The sequence below is a fragment of the Struthio camelus genome, chromosome 10 (assembly GCF_040807025.1).
Source record: "Struthio camelus isolate bStrCam1 chromosome 10, bStrCam1.hap1, whole genome shotgun sequence".
Classification (NCBI taxonomy): domain Eukaryota; kingdom Metazoa; phylum Chordata; class Aves; order Struthioniformes; family Struthionidae; genus Struthio; species Struthio camelus.
In genome coordinates, this window is record NC_090951.1 from 30,421,120 (window position 1) to 30,430,713 (window position 9,594).

The 9,594-nt window shown below is 39.9% G+C and overlaps 1 protein-coding gene across 9 annotated transcripts in view; it reads right to left on the reverse strand.

Moving 5' to 3' along the window:
- The window catches only part of LOC104138457 (diacylglycerol O-acyltransferase 1), a 28,757-nt gene that overhangs the window by 18,045 nt on the left and 1,118 nt on the right, over positions 1-9,594 (reverse strand). For 4 of the 9 annotated variants that reach the window (XM_068955450.1, XM_068955445.1, XM_068955444.1 and 1 more), the window contains exons 2-5: positions 8,408-8,528; positions 3,926-4,011; positions 1,692-1,744; positions 1,058-1,163 (exon numbers count right to left, since the gene is read on the reverse strand). In XM_068955450.1, coding sequence (XP_068811551.1) covers positions 1,058-1,163; positions 1,692-1,744; positions 3,926-4,011; positions 8,408-8,514 — 352 coding nt within the window. In that variant the 5' untranslated portion in view covers positions 8,515-8,528. Of the gene's footprint in view, positions 1-1,057; positions 1,164-1,691; positions 1,745-3,925; positions 4,012-5,136; positions 5,178-6,157; positions 6,246-8,407; positions 8,529-9,594 lie in introns of all 9 variants that reach the window. The other 5 variants (XM_068955447.1, XM_068955451.1, XM_068955446.1 and 2 more) reach the window with 3 other exon arrangements.

Genomic DNA, 9,594 nt, shown 5'->3' on the forward strand with positions numbered 1-9,594 from the left:
CAATTCAGTGTGTTCAAAGGAAAACAGTATTTGCCTGCTATGTGGATATTTGTCAAAAGACTCCTCAGCTGTATCCAGGCAAATATAGGTCATCCAGGCAACTACATGCTCTTTTAGCAAATTTATTGGCTTGCTCTGAATCTCCTAGCACTAATTTTCAGATCTATAGGCTCATTAGTATCACAGCCTAAGCTTAAGGTTTAAGATGCGTTTGAAACCTGGCAGGTACCCAAATCCTGCCTGCTCTGTAGCTCTGGTACATAAAGAGCAGCCTTTGCCATGATAATCAGCCAGTTCCCCTCACTGGTGCCAAAATTCATGTTTTTTAAATGTCAGATATCACTACCGTGGAAATGACATATAGCTGCAATTCCTGAATTGTTATGTTGTAGGATACCCTTGGCTGATAGAGCAAGGCTTTCAGAATATTTACAAACATGCACATTGAGGAAAGGAATACAAATAAGAATACAAGCTTCCAAAAATATTTTCATTTATGAGCATGGCTCTTTAAAGGTTCCAGAAAGATAATTATGAACATAAACTTAGGCATAAAACAGCAAGCAATTCATGGTACAATTAGAATTTGAGATAAACGGATTAATAATCTCCTGCTCAAGCATCTAATTAAGAAGAGGCTGTATTCATCAAAGGCTTCTGTTGACATTATACATTACTGAAGGGGAATTGGGATTTAATATCTCCTTGGTATGCAAACTCATTACCATTTTCCCTGATGATAGCTACATATATATACAAAAGGGCCAGAGAATATTACACTTAGCATGGAAAGACAGAATGCCTTCAAAAATTGACCTCTTATGCTATGCACGCTGCAGAAAACCTGCTCGTAAGCTATGTAGGCCTGGTTAACAAGTCTGCCCTATATACTCTTAAATGCTTTTTTTTAATTTTGAGTGTTGTTAAAGATAATATTTTATACTGGGCAGCCCTCCTTCTACAGTGACAGTTACATCACTTCTGGGACATGAAGCCATTTACTGCTGGGCTGAAGGTAAGCCAGGGTAACGCTTATAGCCCCAAGCAAATCTCTCACCTGGAGTTATGGCTTTCATTCTATAAACCATCACAGCAGGGAATGCTACCAGTGAGAGCAGGTTCAGAGTCTGCAATGCCAAACCTATGCATCCAGAGCCACGAACCTACAAAGGACACGAATGGTGTGTTATTACATTATCCAGGGACAGTTTGGCCTTATGAATAACATGCTCTAATCAGAAGGGAACTGGTGAAATGGAGAGCTCACAGAAGGGCTGGACAGAGAGCAGTCAGGCACACAAAGAATTTCTGCCATGCATTTCTACTAAAAGCTAGGGCTCTAGCTTCTAACATATCATTCAGTCCCAGGCTCCAAACCAAAGGCTACTCGTTGCACTAGCTCCTGTGGTAGTTTTGCATTGAAATAACTATCAAAACTGAGGCCACAAAACCCTTTTCACTGGGGAATAAATCTAAATTTAGACCCTAATCTCCAAATGAATGTATAAAGTGAATGAGTGTATCTACCTCACTGCAACACTAATGTTCTTTACAAACATATCATGGCTTGCAGGCATCTCATTTCCCCCCATATATATGTAGCAAGGAGTCAGATTAAAAGGATGGATTCTGCTAGAAAGACCCATCATTACAAAGAGCAAGCATAATTAAGAAGGAATCAGTTCACTTACCTTTTTTAAATACCTTTCTATAAAAACTGCAGGAAGGGCAAGCAAAACAGAAGCTGCAAGGAAGGAAATAATAAAACATCAAGAAATACCTATATTAAGGCCACTTCTGGAATGTACGCTCAGAGGCTGGCCTGGGCCGAACTTGCTAGCAGCAATGATCAGCTAACACTTTTCTGGGGATCACCAAAGCTCTGCAAAATGGGACTTGCATTTATAGGGCTGAAGTTTCTGAGCCCATGAGCCATGGAGAGGCTGCCTCAAACTGACTCACTGCAGTGATGAGACTGTGAGTAGAATGAAGCATATTCAAGGCCAGCTGCTAAGCCATCCGCCTGGGGAGGACAGGGTCGTCTCTAAGGGTCCTTCTGTGGGTAAGGTAGCATGCAGCAGCATCAGATAAAAAAGCTGGACAGTGAATTCATACAAATCTACAGTTTTCAACTGCTTCTGTAGGGTTGTCTGAGGAGTCCTGGAGCGGCCCTTCAAATCCTTCTGCACCAACTTGCTGAGTTAGAGAAGGAATCAATACCATCTCTGTGACTTCTCAAGAGCCTGCAAGGGCTTGTAGGTGTGTTTCAGCACTAAAAAGGATATAACTTGTTCTCATTCATCTCCAGGAGAGATTAACTCTGAAATCTAGTGATAATTTAAATTCAATGGTTTTAACCACGTCACTCCTAATCAGCTTTGCAGAAATAGCTAGCTGTTTTGGTCTGGGCAGTCAGAGCAAACTATGATCATGCCCTTACCTCCTCAGCTAATTATGAGAAAGGGAAATTGAATGCAAGTGAACATTTAAAAGTGGAGGAACCTGCAGCAATAAAAATGTAACCTCATGCAGGGAAACAAGACGAGCAATGTTTATTAAGAACAGTAGCTAAGTGTCAATTTTCTGGTGTTCCATAATAAAATTATTCCTAATGTTTAAAGCCAAAATAGACCTGAATGCAAAGATGTTATAAACATCCTGCTGCAATTTTAGGTAATCATATTAGATCTTTATCTTTAGGGTTTGACTCACACATTTCACATCATTAACATTTCAGATGTGCTAACCATCTCTCTGTTTCCACACTTTGTGGAAAAGGAGCAGCAAACTACTATGGGCAGCAAGAGGTTCCCAGAGACATCCCAATTCACCAGTGATTCTGACATCTGCTTGTACAGAGGTAAACCAACAGGTCTCATCTGGCCAAGATTCTCATCGCCTTGATTCGATTTGGAATCAAAAACTTGATTCTGTTTGGAACAAAGTGGATTTTTCTACCACATTAACAAAGCTGATCCATACAGGAAACCAGCTAGTCACAGGGACTGCAAAGTCCCTCTTTGGCACCTCACTTCCCATTGATATTACCTCCTGATAGACTTAGGAACCCAGAAACTGTTGCGAATCTGACCCTCAGTCTGTGGAATGAGCTCTGTTAGAAATCACAGGCCATTACAAACCCCACCTGAAGTAAAAACTACTCTCCTTCAGTCTGCCATCTCTCCTAGAAACCTGTAAAAGTGTCGACATTAAAAAACGAAGCCTTACAAAAACAACACCCTGTACTGCATACAAGTCTCTTCTTGGAGAGGACGTAAGGGAAAGGCTGAAGTGCATACAACACTTAATGCACTCATGAAAGACACTCAGACACTCTATGATGGAGATGAAGGGTTGGAAAGAACAGAATAAAAGCACTTGCATTGAAGCACTGATCAAAGGTGGTTTCATTTTCTTTCAGGGCTGCTAATTGTGATATTAAAAGACACTATCAATGAAAAATCACCATTGGTGAATGGATGCAATAGCACTTTCTTCAGTGGATTTACATCTATTTATGCCATTGAGATATTTGGCCCTGAAATTCTCCTGTGAAAAGGAGATAGATTTTTGAAGTCTGTATTATGAAAATAAGGGTCTAAAAACATCACTCATCTCAATGAGATTACTTTGGGTTTGCCAAACCTTCCTCATTGAATGTGCTTTTTTGTTATTTTACTAGCTCTGCTTGTAAATACAGGATTATAACAAAATGAGAAAATCAAAAGATATGCAGTCTCTCCTAGCAGAGATTAAAACTCTAAAAACCCACATCTGGGTTTGTGTGATAAAACTTGGACCGAGTACAAGCCACAAAGTCCAGAAGAAAAAAGATTGTTTTTAAAATAATTCACAGGGTTTTTTCAACTTTGAATGTAACATTCTTGCATATTTGGCTGATGGCACTTCTACACTGCTGGCTTACCGGCAATGAGATATATTGCTGGCCACTTATAGGGGTCTTTCATGAAAACTGAGATGATCTTTATGGGATCAAAGAGTAGTCCGTACCTGAAAGAGAAAAGCAGTCAGATTTGAGGATAAACTACGATGGGATGTTCTCAGAACTACGGAGCCGTTCAACTGTCCGACTATCACCAGATGCCTATCTTGTCTCTTCCTCTCATTCCCCCACACCTTGAATCACAGAACTTCTCCCAGTTGGGAAGTTCAAAAGGAACAGCAGTATCCCGTTAAGCTTTAGACTCGAAGGGTTGATATCTGAAACCCTCCTTACACTCTTCTCAGGCTCCCACCACCCCCCTGCTTTGAGTAAATTCTTACTATAATCACATTATATGGGCCAAATTCTCAGTAGATATTGGTGTAAGTTCACTGTCTAGAGTTGAGTATTATCAGCAAGAAGATCTACATTTCTATAATGCAGTAAGACAAATATCTCTATAGCATTTTTTATGTTGAAAGATCCACAAAACTCTTTACAGGCTATGGACAAGATTCTCTACTTTTTTGTATGAAGCAGTGTGCTCTCAGACAGGTGCTGTCAGGCAGCACTTCCCATACATGATCAGAGAAGGAATTGTTTGGATCTTTTCCCATTCCAGCATGCCATGCCTGAAAAAGGAGGACAGCCTGAGCAGACATCCACAGCCCAGAAGTGCAGACTGCGGTAGTGAGGAGGCATTTGGACGTAAGGTACTTAGAAATTCTGCTGGCCAAAGACAGTAGGCCAGACCTATGCTCAGGGCCCATGGAAGCATTCATGCTCTGGCAAAGCAAAGTCAGCCTCCTTTTCTAAGGACTTGGAGAAATAGCAAGATTTTGCTTATCTACTGCTGATGGATGAAGGGCTGGAGTCATGCTGGTAGCCCAGAAACCATGGGTCAAAGAGCGTAGGCAACTGGAAACATGAAGTCAGACCACTGTGCTGTTCTATCCAGCTAAGGATCTTGGGTCACTGGTATAGACAACATGGTGGAAAAAAAAAAAAAAAAAAGCCAGATGCAAGAAACAATGAACACAACCAGTGAAAAACCTAGTAACATTATTTTTTTGGGTTATTAACAATTAAACACAGATTGAGTTGATAGAAACCTACTCTCTCTGCAATTCAGAACTCAAACTCTTATTCTAGTTTCCAATAAATAAGTAACAATGCTTTTTTCAGTAACTCACTTGATAAAATTCTCCAGACTCATGTGAATATGAGTGAGGACCTAGAATGAAGAAACAGCTTACCATGATATATACAGCAACATATTTAAAATACCTTTAGTCAGCTATCATAATTGCTTATTCTAGTCTGCAAAAACAAAGACTTTTCAAAAAACAGATTAAAAGGTCTCTGCAAATTTTACCACCCCATGTTGCTTTTACTAGACATGCCCTGGATAGCTCAGAAAAAAACATTATTTAGCTCATATAGCAAAACCCCTTCCCGTCCTCTATTTAAAACAGGTAATCAGGCTCTAATTTTTATGCAGTTTCTTAAAAACAACTGCTTTCTTCTGTGCAAAAAGGAGGACTGATTCATTAGATCCTATGGCTTTTGTGCCTCAGCTTTGAGCATCAGGTGTAACTGCGCTGAATGGAGTTGGAGAGCAAGCAGCTTAGTAGGAAGAGCATCATTTCCAACAGCTCCCTATGATATGTTGACATAACAAAAAGGGTAACAAAAAAGCAAAAAGGATAACAAAAAGGCATTACAAAAAGGAAACTGCTGATGTTTAATGTTTTACATTATGGAAAAGACTCTGCTTTGCTCGACTGCTTGAGTAGAACTACTTTACAGGTAGGACAAGGTCTCCCTCTCAAAACCAAATACAGTAGATCTTTTTCTTTCATCTGCATCATGGCAGTTTTCTACTCATATCACTACAGTCATCCTGGGACACCAAAAGTTTGAGAAATCTTGCCCCTTTGAAATCTACTGCAGAAATACAGCGCTGTGCGTTAATCAGTAATTTTCTTAATTATTTGCTGAAGATAGTCATCACAATTTCCATTTCTAAACCAAAAGAATAGTAAATTGGCACCCTGGGAACTCCAAATGCAAGAGCTTAGGCGAGAAGCACCAAAAATTTTTGCCAGTATTCCCATTAAAATCACGAAAGGTTTTAGCTGCATGGCACCACTTCTTAAATGAGAAACCTTCATCAGATGCCTGCTACTGATCTAGTTGTGACTTTCCACTTACCAGCAGAACTACAGACCAGTTAAAAATGCCTTGGAAATTGTTGAATCCACTCCCACATGATAACAGAGATTCACACAGTGAATGACAGCTGGGAAAAAATATTGAAGAGTTCTAGAAATGATTCTATTTTCACTTTGTTATTAAAAATGCTGTTTGCAATACTAACTATAACATCTGGTTTACCTCATCACTTTAATTTTCCTTTTCGGTAGGTACTTAAAGGAGTTTGAAATTAATTTTACAAGCTGGCCAGAGATCCTGCTGACATTGCTACCTTCTGTCTGAAAGATGATAACTAGAAGCTGGGAAACCAAGTTCTACTTTTGCCTTCCCACAGGATGCTTGGTAACCCTAAATCCCTTCCCTTTTTCTGTGGCCGTTCTCCTATCTGCAAAATGTGCCATGATTCTCCTCCCTTCCTCCACATGAAAAGACATGATACTTTGAGATGTAAACCTGACCATGGTAGATCATTAATAACATTGCCAAATCTCTCCCATTTGCAGATGAACTGAACCGGCAGGTGATTATCTCCACAGTTTAACTAGTGACTTGTGCTGCTTCCCCTTTTCCTTCAAAAAATAAAATTGCTACTAGACTGCAGAATCTATCTGTTAGAGAGCAGTATTTATTCATATGACATAGCACTTAACTCTCTTACAGGTAATCCAACTGAAGCCAATAGGTTTATTTGAGTTATAGGTCCATATTTGCACAACAAAGGGCTTGCAAAAGCTTGTATCAAAAATACAATATGGCATTACTTACAAAGAATAACTCCCATTGCCAGGCAAGTTAACTGATTAGGAAATGCAAATCTATTCTTATGAGTTGAAGTCCCAGAAGGAAAAGGGAGGGTCTGAGCCATCTCAGAAAGGGCAGGAATGTAGGCGGAGGGCCTGAGGTACAATCTGCTGCCTTCCCTCAGCCCCCACATCGTGAAATGGAAACCTCTGCTCGCAGATGTGTGCATGCCACACACCTGAGTGGTCCCTGTGCACCTGGGAAGCTTTCAGCCAGGCCTGGCTTCACTGGAATCAGTGGTCTCATTTAGGGACATGAAGACAGCCAGGATCCCTGCCATTGTTTCTAATTACTTGATAACAAACACAAATAGTAAAAGCAAGTCGTGCTATAAGCATATATGGCACTTGAGACTCCAAATGAGAGGAGAAGTAGGCTCAGTTTCAGACTTTGTCTGTGCTGTTGAGACTGATGTTTCCCCTCTCACTTTGATTTTGAAAAGTCAGGTGAGGAGAGGTGGCAGGGAGTGGTACCTCCTGCTCTAATGCCTGCCCCAGTAATCTCATCAATATCCTGCTGCTTCTTCAGTTGTTTCATTTCATGTCTTTAATCTTATTTAAATTACCCAAGACAGCAGCACCAGCTGACACTGTCAGAACAGCACATACACATGCTGTCACATCACATCGCAGCAACTGCAACATCCATATCATACACGCCAGCCAGCTCTGATCAAATGCAAGTCCCTAGAAGCAGCAAGTAGTACAGTTTTGCTTCCCTGAGCTTATCTGAGATATTAAATAGGCTCAATTTCCTGATATTTGAGACTTAAGAAGTCCATAGGTGGGATTCAGCTACTGTCCCTTGCTTTCTAAGTTTTTATTCTTTCCTCTACTTTTCCCTGGCCTCAATTTATCTACCATACCTGGGAGTGATGTGTTTTTTACCCATCACAGTCAACGCTTCAGTAGTATTTTGCTCTGCTGTCCTCAGGTTTTGGCAGCTGCTCTCCCTCACCACCTCCCTCCCTCCTCCACCATCTTCTCTCAACATTTCTTTCTCTTTCTTCTTCTTAGCACACTTCTGCTCCCTTCTCTATTCTGCTTATTGAACAATTCTTGTCTCTTCAAAGCTACAAATGCAGGAGGAGAAGGAGGCCTCCAGCTTATACATACACAATGTACAAGCAGGGTCAGTTATAACACAAGCCGTTCCCTTTCTTTCAGAGAGGTCTTGAAATCATATTTATTAAAACAGAAAATGGTTTGGGATGTTGGACTGATTATGCATAGTTTTAAATTAAGATTCACTCACAAGCGTTCAAGGATAAGAGCCTTCCTATACCTTTCTCGGGATGGGAAGGCAAACTGGTAGTATGAAAAGGGGAGACGTTTGCTTGCCAAATCCATCGTTCTTTACAATTCACACAGAACAACTCATCAGCTGATCTTACAATGAGTGAAAAGATCTTCCCCTTTGAGATCTTCCTTCAAGTTTGTCCAATACCTTAGTCTCTCTGGGTCTTCATGCCTTACTTCAGTACCACATGCTACAGGCTGAGGCATCTCAGGACATAGAAAAAGGGTAGTTTTCTTTCTTCTTCTTGTAGACATCTTACTTCTGCACCCTAGGAAAAGAGCTTATTCCAGTTATGTAGCTTTCTTCTCACTCAAACAGTGCAAGCTTTCATATTTAGCATAGAGTTTTGTTCCTTAAACCCAGTTAATCAGGGAATATCCTTATTAATTAGTAATCCTTATTAATCCTTATTGATTAATTAATTAATCAGTAAATTATAATTTTATCAGAACTATCCTTTAAAAAATGCTTCTGTAAATTGCCCTGTAACTCATTTGGAAAATGTGCAACGACAGAAATATTTATTTTCTAAAAGGAAAGATTTCTTCTCGCATTGAAAAAAACAGGACCATAGTTAAGATTGTTCCCTGTAATAAAATGTCTATTTTCTGTGCCATGGATAAAAATTCAGTGTCTTACTACAAATTACCTTTTACACAAACTCTTTTCAGGAGCAGGCAGTGGCCTTCCAGCTGTTTTCAAGATTTAAGGCACCTTATTAATGGGAAAAGGGGGCATTACAAAATCCAATATATGCACATGTGTGTGGGTGTCACATTTACATACACATGTGCATATATTTCTTCTGCTCACTGGTCTCTACCCCTGCTACTTGTCTAACAAATTGACAGCACTTAGATTTTCACAAATCCAGCATACCACAGTTCCCCTAAACCTGCTGCTTCGTAGTTAGCTGGCTGTATTTGTATAGCATGTATTGCCATGGTACCTAAGGGATGTGCAGATGATGGAAGTGCCTCATCCTAACGGCTCAGGCTCTGCAGCTTTATTTTTCTTTCACTGTTATTTTCTTAGTACAAGATAAAATAGTACAAGATTTAATAAACTGGTGCAAATTTTGACTGTTTTGTCGTTTGACTTTGATCAAGATATTAAAGTACCAGTGTGCTCATTAATGAAGCCAAAAAAAAAGAAGAATCAAATCGCAGCAAATCCAGGTTGAGCAAACAGCAGGGCAGGGAACGCCGAGGTCACCAGAATCATAAGATAATTGAAGAGACATTATCTTACACCTTAGTTACATACTGAAAATGTTTTTAAACAAATCATCAGAATCCCTACAAATAACTGTCATTATTTTTTGGGGGCAGTGT